This window comes from Camelina sativa, chromosome 1, assembly GCF_030686135.1.
Source record: "Camelina sativa cultivar CO46 ecotype springtype chromosome 1, ASM3068613v1".
NCBI lineage: Eukaryota > Viridiplantae > Streptophyta > Magnoliopsida > Brassicales > Brassicaceae > Camelina > Camelina sativa.
In genome coordinates, this window is record NC_141880.1 from 10613722 (window position 1) to 10633287 (window position 19566).

The 19566-nt window shown below is 35.9% G+C and overlaps 2 protein-coding genes and 3 pseudogenes across 2 annotated transcripts; 3 read left to right on the forward strand and 2 right to left on the reverse strand.

The window, feature by feature from the left end:
- Window positions 1-2758: 2758 nt before the first annotated feature.
- On the forward strand, window positions 2759-4388 carry LOC104788015 (CBL-interacting serine/threonine-protein kinase 7). The gene has a single exon (XM_010513694.3). The coding sequence runs from the start codon at window positions 3018-3020 to the stop codon at window positions 4290-4292; it is 1275 nt and encodes a 424-aa protein (XP_010511996.2). The 5' UTR covers window positions 2759-3017; the 3' UTR covers window positions 4293-4388.
- Window positions 4389-5230: 842 nt separating this feature from the next.
- On the reverse strand, window positions 5231-6253 carry LOC104706774 (F-box/kelch-repeat protein At3g08810 pseudogene; annotated as a pseudogene).
- Window positions 6254-6767: 514 nt separating this feature from the next.
- LOC147949746 (uncharacterized) lies at window positions 6768-7922 on the reverse strand (annotated as a pseudogene).
- Window positions 7923-8688: 766 nt separating this feature from the next.
- LOC104706791 (receptor-like protein 38) lies at window positions 8689-18135 on the forward strand. Its single transcript, XM_087456411.1, has 3 exons — window positions 8689-8820; window positions 9991-11150; window positions 16620-18135. The coding sequence occupies exon 3, from the start codon at window positions 16730-16732 to the stop codon at window positions 17876-17878; it is 1149 nt and encodes a 382-aa protein (XP_087312537.1). The 5' UTR covers window positions 8689-8820; window positions 9991-11150; window positions 16620-16729; the 3' UTR covers window positions 17879-18135.
- On the forward strand, window positions 10033-10956 carry LOC104706778 (receptor-like protein 37 pseudogene; annotated as a pseudogene).
- Window positions 18136-19566: the final 1431 nt, after the last annotated feature.

The following is a 19566-nucleotide window of genomic DNA, read 5'->3' on the forward strand; positions in this document are numbered from 1 at the left end:
TGCTAATTTTGGTGATGCTGCTGGTTCAAAGTTGGAAGATTCAATGCTAAAAAGAGAGAAATATTTTAGCAGTGAGGAAATCATCAAGTATTAGAATCATCACATGACAAGACAAACTCCACATCAAAACCCTAAAACAAACACAGAGATACACAAACAAGCGCTTCTTTAGAGTTGATCATCATCAAAAATCAATGGCGTCAATTGTTTTTCTACTCATAGAAATCCTACACCTTACAAACCCTGAATTCCCTTCTTCTTCCTCCATGCTTCTCACGTCATCACCTTCTGCCTCTACCTTTTTTTTTTTTCAATTTGGTTTTAATGTGAAGAAAAAAAAAGGAAACTGATTTTGAATGTTGCTTGTTTTTCTTCTAATTTCAGTTAATAAAAAATAAAATTTTAATTTGTGATTAAGGGTAAAATTGACTATAATTTTCCTCTAAAACCTAATTCACCAAACTTTTTTTATAAAAGATATAAATGGACAAAATTTTTTAAAAAGCTCCTTTATTTCTAATTTTCCCAATAAAAAAAGGAATCTTGCAAGAAGAAATAATATTAAACACGTATGGAGTATGGACCGTTGAAAATGGGAGACGAATTATTTAAGGGATACAAATTATTTAATTCCAACACCAAGTGTCCAAATAAATACAACAGTGATGAACACCAAAGATTTTACTTATATTCTCTATTTTGAATTCTAATTATTCCAACGTTTTGATGATTAGCTTTTCTGCACTTGAGAGTGGAATATACACATTGTGATATCGACAATAAGATAGTTGAGTAAAATAGTCTTATTAAGGTTTTATATTTGAAGATTTTGTTTTTGTTTTTGGACGGTAGAAAATGGCTTATGTATGTGCGTTAAATTGTTTAAAAATGTGCGAAATGCTATTATCCAAATATAGATTATCTTCTCGAATTTGTTTTTGTTATGACTTTATACTTTATATAAGTCACAAATCTCTTAGACTTTGTGTTGTATCATTATGCATTTGTAGTTTATAAGTTAATAACCAACACATACACACTATGGAATCATATAAGTTTCCGAAATCGAGATTGTGATTTTGTTATCTAGATCCAAAACTTAAACTCTTAATAATCATAGTTTTTGGAGCATTGTTATATAAATTTAAACTTTTCAGTTTAATGATGAAAAAGGAAAATACTATATAATTTGAAACAATAATTGAGGATCAACTAATATTTGTCATCTAGTCGCAGAATCATAAAGTCTTGATTCACACCGAAGATAGTTTAGAACTGAATCATGAACACGTGAATTCTTCATTATTTTTTATGAAGTAACAACATTTTGCAACGTTTTGATAAGGCTTTTTTTTTTTTTGTCAAACGGTAAAAAAATCTAATTCTTAGTAAATTGATAAATTTCTATTAGCATATCTTTGAAAGATGTGCAAAACATATACATTTTTGGCATCTAAGCTAGGTGATGATTTTGCTAATTTATTTTTTAGTAGGATAATTTTTCTAATTTTTATAAAAATTTTTTTGACGCCAACAATATTTATTAAAAGAGTAAATATGGTTTTACTAAGTATGTTTTAAAGACTGAAACTTACAACTATTACAAATTCAATTTTAAAATGTCAAAAATTTTATAAATCAAACCATAATTTTTTCATATGCTGGATTTGATGATATAGTTGACCACAAAGCAGGACTACTTCACGAAATAATTCTTGTAAAAGATACACATTTAAAGTTAATGTTCAAAATTAGACTCTTTGAACAAAATTTTCATACAACAAACACATGAGTCATTTGTTTATGATTTTTTGAAAAGCAAATATACTAAACTTCATATTGCATGAACATTTTTCATTATAACACTATTATATTTAGTTGTTTACATTTATTAAGACCAGCTATGATTGAGAAAGAAAAAATACAATATTATTATAATAGACAAAAAAACAATAATGTGTAGTGTATTTTATTAGTGTATATATATAGACAAAAAAAACAAAAAAACAAAAAGAGAGAGACAATAAATATTTTTTGCAAAATTTTCTCAATAAAGTAAATTGAAAAAAGATTCTACTTCTTTAGTGACACATCCGAACTAATTTCTCCAAAGGTAGTTTTGGTAAAATACAATTAAGTCTCAGCCGATGGAAAGAAAGATATTCTAGAGGCTTTGTTGTTTGTTATATGTTGCTGTTAGGTTGCTAGAACGGATAGTAGTGGTTTAGAACAGTTTTTTAGGTCGTTGATTCATTGTTTTATGACTTGGTTAGATATTATATGGTATCGATGGTAAGATATTATTGAATTTTTCATTTGGTTATTTAATTCATTGGTTTAATGTTTGGTTATTTCCGATGTTTGGTTTGAATGTGGTTAGGTGTTTAGTTAGTATGGGATTACTAGATTATTCTTATTAAAAAAATAGGTCGTATCGTTTCAAGTTCTTCACAAAATAATTCTCCTAAAAGATACACATTAAAGTTTATGTTCAAAAATAGACTATTTGAACAAATCTGCTTAATTTCTTTACTAAATTTTCAAACAACAAATACATGGTTTATTTGCTTATGATTTTTTAAAAAACAAATATACTAAACTTAATATTGCATAACCATTTTTCATTATAACAGTATTATATTTAGTTGTTTACATTTAAGTCTAGCTATGATTGAGAAAAAACAATACACTATTAGTTTAATAGACAAAAAACAATAATGTATAGTGTATTTTTTTTAATTGTATCTATATAGACAAAAAAAAACAATAAAAACAAAAAAGAGAATACAATAAATATTTTTTGCAAAATTTTCTCAACAAAGTTAATAGAAAAAAAATTATACTTCTTTAGTAACACATCAAAACTAATTTCTCCAAGGGTATTTTCGGTAAAATTGAATTAAATCTCATTTCCCTATAAAACGCAAAGAGAAGCTCACCAAACAATTCGTCCCTGAAACCTCTCTTTAAGAAAAACACAGGCACCAACGCCACCGCCACTCTCTTCTTCCGCCGCAATGGAACCAGTTCCTAAGCCGCAAAACCAGACATCTCCGGCGAAATTTCTCCTCGGAAAATACGAACTCGGTCGAAGACTCGGTAGCGGAAGTTTCGCGAAAGTCCATTTAGCTCGTACGATCGGTTCAGACGAGCTCGTCGCCATTAAAATCATAGAGAAGAAGAAAACAATCGAATCCGGCATGGAACCGAGAATAATCAGAGAGATCGATGCGATGCGTCGTCTCCGTCATCACCCAAACATACTCAAGATCCATGAAGTTATGGCGACCAAATCTAAGATCTATCTCGTAATGGAACTCGCTTCCGGCGGTGAGCTATTCTCCAAAGTCCTCCGCCGTGGTCGTCTCCCTGAATCAACCGCGCGTCGTTACTTCCAACAACTCGCCTCCGCGCTCAGATTCTCTCACCAAGACGGCGTCGCTCACCGCGACGTGAAACCTCAGAATCTACTCTTAGACAAGCAAGGTAACCTCAAGGTCTCTGACTTCGGTTTATCCGCTTTACCTGAACATCTCCAAAACGGATTGCTTCACACGGCGTGTGGTACTCCGGCTTACACAGCTCCGGAGGTTATCTCGCGGCGAGGTTACGACGGAGCGAAAGCTGATGCGTGGTCTTGTGGTGTGATTTTGTTTGTGCTTTTAGTTGGTGATGTGCCTTTTGATGATTCGAATATCGCTGCGATGTATCGGAAGATTCATCGGAGGGATTATAAGTTTCCGAGCTGGATCTCGAAACAAGCTAAATCGATTATTTATCAGATGTTGGATCCGAATCCAGTAACGAGGATGAGTATTGAAACGGTTATGAAGACCAGTTGGTTCAAGAAGTCTCTGGAAACTTCTGAGTTTCATCGTAATGTGTTTGATACGGATATGGAGATGAAATCGAGTGTTGGTTCGGTTACTGCTTTCGATTTGATCTCGTTGTCTTCGGGGTTGGATCTTTCCGGACTGTTTGAGATTAAGAAGAAGAAGGAGAGGAGATTCACGGCCAAGGTTTCGGCTGTTGAAGTGGAGGAGAAGGCGAAGGTGATTGGGGAGAAGTTAGGATATGTAGTGAAGAAGAAGATGAAGAAAGAAGGAGAAGCGAAAGTAGTTGGATTAGGGAGAGGTAGAACTGCGATTGTGGTGGAAGCTGTGGAGTTAGCTGTTGATGTTGTTGTTGTTGAAGTGAAAGTTGTTGAAGGTGAAGAAGATGATTCACGGTGGTCTGATTTGATTACAGAGCTTGAAGATTTAGTTCTTTCATGGCACAATGACATCATGTAAATATTAGATTTGTGACGTGTGGATTTTTTGTTTTTTTTTCTTCTCTGTTCAATTTTGTATAATCTCATGAAGATATCAAATCTCCTGCTTCATTGACTTTTCATGCCCAAAGGTTTGGTCTAAGTTTTTAGTAAAACTAGCAGAGAGTAATTGCCTCAACTGATTATAATTGACTAAACTTGTTGTTTAGGCATTACCAAAAAGGACTACACGTCTGGTCCCTGAGCACAGTGACTTGGAGAAAGTATATATTGGATTAAAAAACTGCTCAAGAAAACAAAAAGCGTTCCAGTCTCATCAACTAATTCATCAGCTTGCTCGTGATACAGGCTGATGATCTTCAAAACAATCTAGACCCTGAAATAAAAGACACATCGTAACTCGTAAGAAAAACATATGATCTAATCTCATGAAAGAAATCAAATCTCCCGCTTCATAGACTTTTCAACGTTTTATATATGCTAAAGATCTAACAGATCATATGATTAGTATTCAGGACCTCTGGCTTCAGATGAATCTCCATCCAGATGTCCCGGAAACATGATCCGGAATGGTTTGATTTGATACCAACACCGCTACTGGAACATGTGACTAGTGTTCAGGACCTCTGGCTTCAGCCATGATCTCTGAACCGGTGGGTGATACACCTTACTACTGCTTGGAGGTTCAGATCGTTAGCTATGTACTCTATTTGGTTCAAAGCTCAAAGATGATCTCCTATTCATTCCAACGCTCTCTTTCAATAAGGTACACCAATAGAAGAAAGTGAGCTTAATAAACTAGGGAACCAAAACAAACCGCGATCGAAACCAGTTAATAAAACCTAAAACACCATATATATAGAATAAAAACCATACAATAGCAAAACAGAACACACGCATATCAAGATAGTTAAACACCAAAAATCGAGAACAAGATCAAAGCCAAGCCTTGTGAGGTCAGACAGTAGCAGCAATAACCTTCACGAGATAATAGTCGTCAAATATTGTAAGCAAACGATCAACCCACTCAACTTTGCCCCAAATTTCAAAACTATTGAGCCTTTCAAGCGCAACCTCTGCAAAAAAAACTGTCGTCGTCTTAAAACCACAATGCGAAGGAACAACAAAGTCGTCCCACATAACCACTAACTTTCCACCATAATCTGCCAATCTAACCTGAGTACGGCCATAATTAGGGATCTTGGGTAGTCCTACCAAACCCTTCAAATATCTCCACTGTCTTCCCTGAGAGTCATACCATCTGAGGTCTCCGTTAACAGCAGCGTACAAAACATTCTCTATCTCGCAATAAGAACCTGAAATCATAGGTCCACATATATCATTTGGTCCAATGTCCCATCTACCTTCCTTGGGATCGTAAGCAACCGCCTTTCCAAGATTGGTCACGTTGAACTTTCCGTCAAAACAAGCGGTATTGGATATATAGTTGTAGTTTGGATCGATGCTACAAAGGATGTGCTCATGACTCCAAACTTGTGTTTTTATGTCTAACACCTCGAACAAGTTCTTAAAGGAGTCGGAGCTACTGTCATCCTTGTACTGTCCTACTGCGTATATCTTTCCTCTCCTCTATTAATACCGTACGTTAGGCGAATTGGGAATTGGGACTTTAGCCAAAGCATAACCACTCCTCTCCTCTTTATTGATTTGATCAGGTTTTCGGCAGAGGGTGAACCAGGTAGGGCCTTCAAGCATATCGAAGCACACATAGAGACAACTCTCCCTGAGGCCTAAGTGTGACCTGACTTTGTAAAGCTCTGGTGAAGCTAGGAGAGATCGAAAGGTCTTGGAGACGAGTGAGAGGGTCGGATGGTACAATCTTGGGACGCGTGCGACGATGTCCAATAGCAAATCATAGGGAAGTGACGGATTAAGAAGGCTCCATTGCGGCTTCGACGACAACAGCTGCTTCTGCTTCTTCTGCGTCGTCCTCTTCCTCTTATTTTGCGGCGTTGACATTGACGGAATTAACGATTATTAAATTGACATTGATCGATTTCTCCAACTCATAGAGGATTTAGGGTTTTGGCGGGGATATACATACACATTAGACCCTACAGGAAATGTGAGTATTAATAGCGGCCGTTAAATGCTATGAGTTTACAATTATAGCGTTTCCTAAAAAACGCTCTGAGATCGCTCGTTATAGTAGGTCGGACACTTTTAATAGTGGATAGCCGGTTTGCTATAGTTAAATATACAACGATAACGTTGTATACTGTGCAATTGTTAATATTTATAATAACGTGATACAAATGTTATTAAAACTCATTAATTGGATTTTACCTATAGCAAAGATAGCAAATATTTGGTGTTATTAGTTTGTTTTGAAATTATTCAAAATTTATTTATTAAAATGAATTACGAATTATTTATTATTTAAAATAAATAATTAATTTCGAATAATTGTATAAAAAACCAATTTAATTAATACAAAATATATAAATATATTTAAATGTTTAGATAACCATAACAAATTTCATTGTTTACAAAAACCACAAACACCTATCAATCTACCACTAACAAGTCTTCACAATCATCCCTAACATAAACACTATCATCATCACAAGCTTCATCATCCAAATCATCGACTTCTTGGACAGGCAAATGTGCAATACCTAAATCCTCTTCTGTTTCCAACTCATGATAGCCTCTAGGTAGTGCTCTCATAACAATATACTAATTTGAATTATCATCTTCCCTAGAATAGAAAACCTGTTTTGCTTGAGAAGGTAGAATGAATGGATCTTTCAAATAGGCTGTTTGGTTCATATGAAGGTTGACAAGAGTGAAACCATCTTCCTCCTTCACACCATTCCCTGTGTTGGCCCAATTGCATCTAAACAGCGGCACTTTGAACATGTGATAGTCCATAAGTAAAATCTCCTTTATCACTCCAAAATATGTAAGCATATCAGCGACTTGTCTCATATCTCGAGCACTTAATCTACACATGCTAAATGCTTCATAAGTTACTCCACTGTTTTGTGTCTTCCACTTAACCGCATCTGTGTGAAACCGTTGCCCATTAACGATAAATCCTTTATGTGCTAAAGCAACATTTCTTGGTCCAAATGCCAAACACCTTATCTCCTTAGAATGACTATTTGTTGAGTCTGAATGAATCTGCCACAGTAAAATTCCATCCTTGATCATCAAGATGAAGTACTAAAATGATAATCACTAATACCAGTCATCAAGATGCAACCTAAGCTAACCAGTCACTAAGCAACACATGATCATGAAACTAACAATCTGTGCCAAGAAAACTAGTCATCCAGCTACAAGCTAAACTAACCAGTCATTAATCAGAACATGATCATGAAGCTACCAATCTGTCCCAAGAAACCATTCATCAAGCTACAAGATAAGCTAACAAACTGGTCCAAAAAGACCAGCCATCAAGCTACAAGATAAGCTAACCAATCATCAAGCAAAACATTATCATGAAGCTAACAAGCTAATCAGTCAATTTAACAAGCTGTATAACAAATAATCAAGAAGACAAGTTGCATCTCGAAATCTTTATTTTAAGCCATTGTGCAAACTGCTCAGTATGCTTTTTCCATAACAAAGTTTCATTTTTAGCACATCGAGCATCATTAGCTTGTAATTCTTCTAAATGCATCATGATTTTACATTAAACAACAGTTTTGAGAATGAAATTATAATAATAATTAGTAGATGAAACATAAAGGGTTACCTCTTACTCAATATAAGGATCCAAAGATGCCATGTTCATTAGCACATAGCGATGTGCAATGTCTCTATCTTTATCTGATAAGGTAACTTCTATACCCTTCTACAGAGGTCGACCTTCAACCATGCCTCTATCAGCCTCAATATCTTCATTGCGATTAACTGTTTCCTGAACTGGTACAAAATCTTTAAGGAACTCTAAACAAAATGCAACACATTCTCCAGCTAAATACCCCTCAGCCATGCATTCTTATGGCCTTGCATGATTCTTAACAAAAGCCTTAAGTGTTTTCATGTACCTATAACTCAGTCAAGAAATAAATATTAGTTGAACATAATTGCAGGAAATACATATATTGAAGCAAATGAGTACATCAAACCTTTCGAAGGGATACATCCAGCGGAAGTGTACCGGTCCTCCCAAACGTACCTCTTTTGATAGATGAATTGAAAAGTAGAACATAATATAAAAAAGGGATGGAGGGAAGAAGCGCTCCAGTTTGACACATTGTTAGATGAGTTGAGGACCTTGACCACAAATATTCAAAACATTGATGCCTATGAATTGAAATCATATTACTCAGATAACGTTTTTATTCAAATCATTAATGATAGTAAAAAAGTTTTTTTTGAATAAATTTTACATTTTACTCAAAAAAAAATCATATTACTCCTTTTTGTTTATAAATTTTATCAAAAACAAATATTCTATTAATTTTCCTACTTTAGTTTAAAGGAAGACTAGCCAAGTCAAGCCCTTCACAGTGAGTGTTTTGATATAAAGTAAGCAAGAGATGTCTATCACATACCAATTTAACAAACAAACCGTCTTTGTTGGTGTCCACAAAGAACAGTATATTCACAATCTTTTTTTTATAAATCAATTATCTTTGAAATAATCTAATGGAAGACTTGCCAAGTCAATCAAGCTCTTTACTAAGAATCTCTATATGCTTATTTAAGCAATGTTGCAGCAAAATAACAATATATTCTATCATTTAATTTGACAGCTTCTTGTATTTTTCTTTTTGTCTACGGTGAAATCTTATCGGCTACAATGTTATTTTTTTCATAGAAGACTTACTAATAAAGACGATTAACCTTGACGAGTGACTTCGTTGTGTCTTCTTCACCTGACCCATTTCTCACGGCATTACTTTGAATTTAAACACTAATACTTTGTGTCTTGTTTTTTTCTATACTTTATCAGTTTCTTGTTACCGCTAATTTGCATATATATATATATATATATTTTGCCTAGGGTTATGCAACCGTAATTCCTTCATAATTGGTCGCGATTGAATAATTAGTATCTTGTTTGAAGTATCTTCTGAATTTGGGGAATACATCTTGTTCGTCTAAGGGAGACCGAATAGATCATATATAAATTCTTAATGGCTTGATCGACTGTGAGAAAGTTCAATGATTAAAAAGTGTGACCTCATATCGGTATGAAAATTACCCGGCCCCTAGATGTATATCTAAATATTTCAACGGTCAGAAGGACTTCCTTTGAATCCAAACCATTTCTAAACGTAAAATTCCTATAATACTATTTCTAATGATTCCTATCTAATAAAATTAGCTTATGTATGTTCATGTACGAACAAAAAGCATTTTGATCATCCCATATACGATAACAACAGATTCTATATTAAACTGAACCATTTCTTTATACACTTTCGCTGCCATATTGCCACATGTTCTCTTACTCATCTTAACGATGTAGAAGAAATATTCAAAACATCTTAATGATGCCTATGAGTTGAACTCATATATTACTCGCTTTTTATTTTCCAATCTTTTGAAAAAGAAAAAAAAAAAGTTTTATTCAAAACAACTTTTCCATTAATTTTCCTGCTTTAATTTAAAGGAAGACTTACCAAGTCAAGTTCTTCACAGAGAATGTTATGTTATGAAGTAAACAAGAGATTTCAAAGAGATGAACCATCCTAACAAACAAACCGTCTTTGTTTACAAAAAAAAAAAAAAAAAAGAATATGATTCGAAGCCAATCTTATTGCTTTCTTTGTATTATTATGACCATCTACTTCTTAATTTTCCTTCATCCTTTACTAAACACCTTTGCTTCGCACACACAGTCCTTGTGCCGCAGCGACCAACGAGATGCTCTTTTGGAGCTAAGAAAAGAGTTCCCAAAGCATTACGAGGACTACGGTCTAGCAATCCCGTGGAACAAGAGCGTTGACTGCTGTTCTTGGGATGGCGTCATGTGCGATGCTATATTGGGAGAGGTGATATCATTACAACTCTGTTTGTCCGATATTTCTGTCAACACCTCTTTGAAATCTAGCAGTGGTCTTTTCAAACTCCATCACCTTACTTTCTTGGACCTTTCAAGATGCCGTCTCCACGGAAAGATTCCTTCTTCCATTGGAAATCTCTCCCATCTCACATCTCTTGATCTTTCTCAGAAACAATTAGTAGGTGAAGTTCCGGCTTCAATCAGTAACCTAAACAAACTAGATTACATTAATCTTGGAAAAAATCATCTTAGAGGTAATATTCTTACTTCATTTGGCAACTTTACGGAGCTTTATAAATTAAACCTCCGTGAAAATCAATTCACTGGTGGGATTAGCGTCTTAGCCAATTTAACCAGCTTGTCCGAAATAGACATCTCCCTCAATCACTTCAAATCCTCGTTTCCCTCTTATGACCGCCGCCACAACCACTTGTTTATATTTTGGGGATATGGAAACTCCTTGTCCGGACCGTTTCCAACATCCTTGCTCATGCAACCTTTCTTAGACGAGATTGATTTAAGCGGAAACCAATTCGAGGGATCAATTGATTTTGAGAATACGTCGTCCTCGACTATGCTTAGAGTGTTACATGTCGGCTACAACAATTTGGATGGACTAATCCCAGAATCTATATCGAAATTGTTCTTAGCCACAACAATTTCCGAGGACAAATTGCTAGATCTATATCAAAATTAGTCAATCTCTTATCTTTAGATCTTAGCCACAACAATTTAGGAGGGCAAGTCCCTAGATCTATATCAAAGTTAGGCAATCTCTTCTCTTTAGATCTGAGCCATAACAATTTCAGAGGACGAGTCCCTAGATCTATGTCAAAATTAGTCAAGTACCTCACTTTGATTGATCTTTCCCACAATAAATTGGTAGGTCAAGTACCTCAGATTTTTTGGAGATTTCTGGCTTTTTCGTCAAGAAAGCTTTCTCATAACTCGTTCACTAGCTTCGAAAATCCAGTGGAAGTTATCAATGGAGCATTAATGGAAGAGTTGGATCTATGTCAAAATTAGTCAAGTACCTCACTTTGATTGATCTTTCCCACAATAAATTGGTAGGTCAATATTAACTTTGATGTAAAGGATTATTTCTCATTAATTAAACATAGTTGTGGTACAAGGGTATATATACTGTACAATTAGTATACTAGAAGGATAAGCTAAAGGAGACTTAACCAACTAATATACAATATAAACTATGTTATATACATGAGCCTAATACACCCCCCTCAAGCCGATATTTCTTTGGAAGAATACAGGCTTGAGATCGACATACGCCGGAGGAGATGGTGAAACGGTCCAAGTTGAAGAGGCTTCGTGAGGATGTCAGCAAGTTGGTTTTCAGAACTGAGATGAAAGAGTTTAAGAAAGCCTTTTTTAACCTGATCACGAGTAGTGTGACAATCGATCTCGACGTGCTTAGTTCGCTCATGGAAAACATCATTGCCCGCAATGTGTATAGCAGATTTGTTGTCACAGAACAACTTAGCTTGAGACACAGGAGTAATCCGCAGATCATGTAGCATTTGCTGAAACCATAGTAGTTCCTTGGTAGTCTGTGCCATGCTCCTGTACTCTGCTTCAGTGCTACTGGAGCTTACAACGTCCTGTTTCTTCGATTTTCAAGATATCAAAGACGTACCGAGAAAGATACACATACCAGAAACGGACCTCCGAGAGTCTTTTCAAGTACCCCAGTCAGCATCAGCAAATCCATTTAAGCAAATATCTGAAGTAGCCGAGTAGAAGAGACCTTGGCCAAGATTGTTTTTCAGATATTTGAGGACATTACGAGCAGCTTGAAAATGGATATCAGTAGGACATGATAAATACTGACTCAGACGATGAACAACAAAAGTGATGTCAGGACGTGTAATACATAAGTAAAGTAACCTCCCAATCAACTCTCTGTATTGTCGCCCATCCGATAAAAGAACTCCAGTGTCCTTAGTCAGTACCTCCTTTGGATCCATTGGAACAGACTTAGGTTTACAACCTAATAAACCTGCATCAGTCAGTAAGTCTAAGCAGTATTTCCTCTGACAAACTGATATACCCGTCGAATTCCTGGCTATCTCCAATCCCAGGAAAAATTTGGCAGGACCAAGATCCTTGATCTTAAATTGACTAGCCAAAGTAGCTTTGACCGCAGCAACAACCATGTCATTGTTGCTCGCAATGAGAATGTCATCAACGTAAACCAATAAGGCAGTGTAAGACGTACCTTTCTCCTTGACAAACATCGTGTTATCAACATTAGACTGAATGAATCCATCAGCAAGGAGAGCCTTGGAAAAGCATTTGTACCATTGTCTTGAAGCTTGTTTCAAGCCATATATAGACTTATGAAGCTTACACACTGCATTAGGAGGAAGAGGAGTACCAGGAGGTGGTGTGTATCCTTGAGGTAAACTCATATAGATTTTCTCATCCAAGTCACTATGCAAAAAAGCAGTAGTGACATCCATCTGGGTTAAACTCCAACCCTTCTTAGCTGCCAAGTCCAAAAGAAGCTTCACACTTGCCAAACGGGCAACAGGTGAAAAAGTGTCAAAGTAATCTACACCCTCCTGTTGCGTGAAACCCTTTGCAACTAGACGAGCTTTATAGCGCTCTATTGAACCATCAACATAATATTTGATGGTGTATACCCATTTACAACCTACCACATTTTTGCCTGGTGGCAATGAAACAACATCAAATGTGCCAGCAGCCTTCATAGAATCCATTTCCACATTCATGGCGTTTGTCCAATATACAGAAGCAACGGCTTGTTGAAAGTTTTTAGGTTATGTTTCGATTTAAACAGAGAGAATATATTCTTGATAGAAAGGTTTAAAATTTGTGTAAGTAAGATAGGAGGAAATATGATATGGAGTAGTGGTTTTGATGGAAGTAGATGATGGAGAAATTTGAGTGAGGGAACAATGATAGTCAGAAAGATAGCCTGGTACCTTGGACGTTCGCCTTAGTTGGACATTCAATGATGAAACAGTGGTCGTTTCTGTAGGCACAATCTCAGAGACCAAACGACGTTCACTAGTAGTGGATGAGTGTGACAATGATTGATGAGAATGAATATGGGATGATGAAGTAGATGACGAAGATGAAGGATGCGTAGTATGATGATAATGATCTATGTCAAGCGGAAGAGATAATGGCAGAATAACATTGTCAAATATATCAGTAGAAGGAGCAGGAACATGTTCTAATTTGAAAGGGAAGATATGCTCATGAAAAACAATATTCCGAGAAATGGAAATGACATTACTATCTAAGTGAAGTACTTTATAGCCTTTATATCCAAAAGAATAACCTAGAAAGACACACCGATCAGCTCTAGGACTAAACTTATGGTGATCCTTTTGCAATGTAGAAACATAGCACAAACAACCAAAGGATTTAAGAAACTGATAATCAGGTTGTTTTTTATTTAGCAATTCAAAAGGAGTTAAGTTCTTTAGTAAAACCGAAGGGGTTCTATTTATTAAAAAAACTGCAGTCAACAAGCAATCACTCCAATATACCAAAGGAACATTAGACTGAAACAATAAGGCTCTTGCAACATTAAGAAGATGTTGGTGTTTGCGCTCAACAACAAAGTTTTGTTGAGGAGTATAAGCACAAGAAAACTGGTGAATCATGCCATGTTCTTCAATCAAATCAGTGAAAGCAAGTTCAGGAGCATTATCAGTACGGATAGCTTTAACAGTTGTATTATACTGAGTAAGAACATATTTCAGAAAAGTAGGAAAAGCAGTAGTAACTTGACTTTTATTTCTTAGGAGATAAACCCAGACTGCTCAAGTACAATCATCAACGATTGTTAAAAAGTACTTAAAACCTTCTACAGACTCTGTGGAAAAAGGACCCCAAATATCTAAGTGGAGAAGATCAAATGGTTGTGAAGACAAGTGATTGTGATACTCAAAAGAAAGACATTTCTGTTTAGCTAATGGACAGACTGAACAATGACTTTGATCTACAAGAGAAGAAACAGGTAGGGACAAAGTACCAGAAAGGACTTTTAACTTGTCGGTAGATGGGTGTCCAAGGCGTTGATGCCAAAGATGTCCATCAACCTTCAAGGATCCAGAGAAATGCGGAAGTGATGTGGATGACGAGATGAGTGCATATGACGATGCTTCAGGTTGTAAGATGTAGAGATTGTGAAGAAGGAAACCCTTACCAATCATCAAGCCCTGAATAGACTCCTGAAGGTAACAAAAACCAGGATAGAAATGAGCAGAACCATGATTATGTTGTAGTAAACTACTAATAGAAATTAAATTGAATTTGAAAGATGGAACATGTAAAACATCATGCAATATGAGTGATTGAGACAGATGCACAGTGCCACAGTGTGTGATATCCACTCTAGCTTCATTTGGTAAGGAGACTGTGACTCCAGAAACTGTTACTGTGTCATTAAAGAGGGTCAGATTAGAGCAAACATGGCTCATAGCACCAGTGTCAATTATCCAACTACCATGAGGAATATGTTTTGTTAAAGAAGAAAGACATTGATGTTGAAAAGTAAGCCGATTGTTTTCAAAACAAAGTGAAGAAGAAGGAAAAACAGTTGGAAAAGTATTTGTACCAGAAGATGACTGAACTGCCATAACACCATGTTCTGTAATGGACGAGGCCTATGAAGATGAAGCTGGAGTCTCTGAAAGTTTAACCTTTGCATTTAGTTGTTGAATCAAAGAAGTAATCTGATCACTACTCATGGTGCTGATATCTAGATTAATCGCAGCATTCGTAGTTGGAGTAGGAGAAGTCTCTGTCATCACATTAGCCACAACATGTGTCATCGGTCTAGGATTAGAAGGTGCACATCCTCGAGGTTGAGCAGATGACATTACCGGACGTGGACTTCCTTGACTTCCCTGATAATTGGCTAAACTACTCTTGAATCCAGAAATGTAGCCTGGGGGATATCCATGTAATTTAAAACACTTCTGGATAACATGTCCTGTTTGACCACAGTGAGTGCAAACAGGTCTCGGTCCTCGTGGCCTATAGTGACTCTGATTCTGAACCGCAAATGCCATATTGTCATAGGAGCCAGTATAAGAGATAGGGACTTCTGTGGACGTTGAAGCTGAAACCTGAAAAATCATACTGTTAGGCTTAGGTGTGATATGCGTCTGACGTTCATCAGAAGTAACCATGTTGAAAACCTCTTCAATGCTTGGTATAGGCTTTAGCATGAGGATGTGTCTTCGAGTGGATTCATAAGAGGCATTTAACCCCATCAAAAACTTTGTAACACGACTCCTCTGCTGAAGTTTCTCCCAAAGAGTGGCTGCATTACATTCAAATTTTCCACAAGTACATACCGGAAGTTCAACATAGTTTTTATACTCTTCCCAAAGAGTTACCAACATTGTATAATAGGAGGTGACATCCATAGATCCCTGCTGCAGAGGGTTCAATTTCTGCTCTAGCTCATATACTTTAGGAGCATCATCCTGCTTAAATCTTGACATCAAATTATTCCAGATTCCCTCGGCAGTAGAGATATACAACAAACTTCCACCAATTTTTTTATCAACAGAATTGATAATCCAAGTAGTAATCATATCATTACACCGAGACCATGATCCATAATCTTGATGATCCTTAGGAGTTTTACGAATCTTACCATCAACGAAACCAAGCTTGTTTCTTACATTGAGAGCAATACGCATCGATCGTTTCCAAGAATAGAAATCAGCTCCAGACGTGAGACGATCAGATATAATATTCATCCCCGCATGATCCAAGCTATGTAAGAAGTATGGATTGGCATAGTGATCCACCGGAGCAGACGAATTCACCATAGCAAAAAGTAGAATCAAGAACGAGATTGTGCGATGTAGAGCAACAAGCAAAATCAATCCAATAACCAGATCAAGCAAGCGAAAGCAAACAAAAGATGTAGAACAAAGGAATGAATCAATGAGAAAAGAGTTGCCACAAGCATCACAAGATTCGCGAAGGAGATCGAAACAATTTGACGCCGTGAAACACTCATTGAAGAAATTGATCGGTGCAATGGATAATCGAATCGGAAAAATGAAGATGATTGAGCTGGGTGAAGACAAAGAACAGAGATGGCGAGCTCAATTGAAGCTCATATCAATGACGATTTTGGGTTTTGTGAATGAGAAAAAAAAAAAAGTTAGTTAGTGCTCTGATACCATATTAACTTTGATGTAAAGGATTATTTCTCATTAATTAAACATAGTTGTGGTACAAGGGTATATATACTGTACAATTAGTATACTAGAAGGATAAGCTAAAGGAGACTTAACCAACTAATATACAATATAAACTATGTTACATACATGAGCCTAATAGTCAAGTACCTCAGTTTTTTTTGGAGATTTCTGGCTTTTTCGTCAAGAAAGCTTTCTCATAACTCGTTCACTAGCTTCGAGAATCCAGTGGAAGTTATCAATGGAGCATTAATGGAAGAGTTGGATTTTGGTTCAAATTCACTCCAAGGACTAATTCCCCAATGGATTTGCAACTTCACAGATTTGTATTTATTAGATTTGTCCAACAACCATTTCACTGGCTCGATTCCTCAATGTTTGAAGAATTATCATCTCAGTGGGTTAAATCTGAGAAACAACAGTCTAAGTGGATTTCTGCCAGAGTTATGCATGGATAACACTATGCTACGATCACTTGATGTCAGCTACTACAATTTGGTGGGGAAGCTTCCAAAATCTTTGATGAATTGCCAAGATATGGAATTTCTGAATGTGAGGGGAAACAAGATCAATGACACGTTTCCATTTTGGTTGGGCTCTCTACAATACTTAACGGTTCTTGTGCTCCGATCAAATGCATTCTATGGTCATGTCTATAACTCCTCTGCCTATTTAGGGTTTCCAAGTATGAGGATCATTGACATATCCGATAACAACTTCGTTGGATCGTTACCACATGACTATTTTGCCAATTGGACTGAAATGTCAAAGGTGTTTGAGAGTAATGAAGACATACCAGAGATGAACTACATGAGCTTTAAATCTTCCACCGCGTATGATTTCGTTGATTTGGTGTACAAAGGAGTAGACACAGATTTTGTTCGGATTTTCAAAGCCTTGAGAGTCATTGATTTTTCTGGAAACCAATTTTGCGGATATATCCCTAGAAGCATTGGTCTATTGAGCGAATTGCGTCTTCTCAACTTGTCTAGCAATGGATTCACAGGAAACATCCCACCAACCTTGGAAAATATTACAAAGCTCGAGACATTAGACCTATCGCGGAATAACTTGTCAGGTGAAATTCCTCAAGGTCTCGGGAAGCTCTCGTTTCTGTCCGTAATCAACTTCTCCTACAATCATCTTGAAGGACTGGTGCCACAGAGTACACAGTTTGGAAGTCAAAATTGTTCTTCATTTGTGGGTAATTTGGGACTATATGGCCTCGAGAATATTTGTGGAGAAAGCCATCAACCCGATGATGAATCCTCGTCTGAACCAGAAGAACCAATGCTTAATTGGATAGCAGCCATGATAGCAGTTGGACCTGGTGCGTTTTGTGGATTAGTGTTTGGACATATCTTCACTTCATACAAACACGAGTGGTTTATAGCTCGTTAAACCCATCTCTCGCAGTTTTTGTCAAGTTTGTACTCCAGTTTGTAGTTCATAGGTGTTTATACAGAGTAATTTGTTCGTTTCGTGGTTTTCTTTTAAAAAAATGTCAATGTTATAAGCTGTAATGTTCTCACCATTTTGTGTAATATGATCCATGTTTGTATGTATCTTTGTTATAAATCTTTAACAAAGGGTCTTGAAAATCATATTTAAAATTTATATCTCATAGCTATCTATTTATATATACTTTAAGTCTAAAATAACTTTTTTTTAGTTCGTTGAAGAGAAATATTTACATCGTCTGTAATATGATATAGGAGGAATAAAACAGAGATTCTGTTTCTCATTTTTTTTTTGAATAAACAAATAATGATCATTTTGAAGAATACGTACAGTTTCTCAAATCCCAAAATAAATCCTTAAAACAGAGTAAATAAATCCAAAAATTCATCCGCCTAGTGAAGAAGATTTGGGGAAAAAAGAAATCATTTACATGCAAGATTTATCACAAATATTCCACTATCTTTAGCAAAATATCACAAATACTCCAATATGTTGCTTTATCACTTGTCATAATACAAAAATGCTAATATCACTTGTCAAACAAATGAACAATGCACATATATATATATATACCGAAACAAATAATTACATATTTCAAACAAAAAGTTGCTTGATGCCGGGTTTCAACCCAAAAATACTCTAATACTGTATGTTGCTTTAAACCCAAAAATATATGAAATGAGATGAATTTAACAAGTTTGTTACAACGGTATCCGAAAGATAAATTTGCCGATCATGCCATGAACAGTGGCAAACTTTCTCCTCTATGCCACTTTCTATATCTTCTTTTCCCGCATGCTACACACCCTCTACAAAAAGACGATTGTATCCTTTATCTTTCTCTCTCAAAATTTAAAGAAAATCAATTAAAAATTAATAAAAAATATCAATTAATGGCTTCGTAAACCGCAAAACTATTTTGTTTGATGACTCTCCTCACATATCTTCAATTCTTCTTTTCTATCGTCTTATCATCTTCTTCAATAGAAAATCACCGCCACCACCTCTCCTAGGTAAATCAGTTTTCTTTGTTTGTTTGTAGTTTGACAGCCGCCTGTTAACATATTGAAGCTTGTTCTGTGTTTGAAGTTTTTGTACGTTTCTAACATAACAAGTTTTTCCACGGAATAGGAAAAGCGATCTGATAGAACACTTCTGGCTGGTCACTTTTGTATTTGTTAACTTACAAGTTGGCCATTGTGCACGTTAGAGGAGGCGGAGGACCAGACCTGCAAGCTCGTCCGATGGACCATATCCCAAAACATAGAATCTTGTCCGCGTTTTCACATCTCCTTTATCTTTTACTGTTGTTGTTGGTTTCTAACAAATCAAGTTGTCCACCTTGCAGGTCTTCTCATATGATTGACCACAACCCAAATCAAGAATATTTGAGACGAGCTCATAGTTTTAAGTAGTTTTGGTACAATGTGATACTTCTGAGAAGTAAATAGGTCGTCGATCCTTAATTTGATTATGACATATGTCATGTTTTGGATTGTTTATAAAGTTTTTATTTTGTATATTTGAATTAGCTAAGACTTATATATACCATCGTGATTATAATTTTCAAATTTTTATTTTTATTATGTTATATTAACCTTTTCTCAGTTTCTCAACTTTTATGAGGT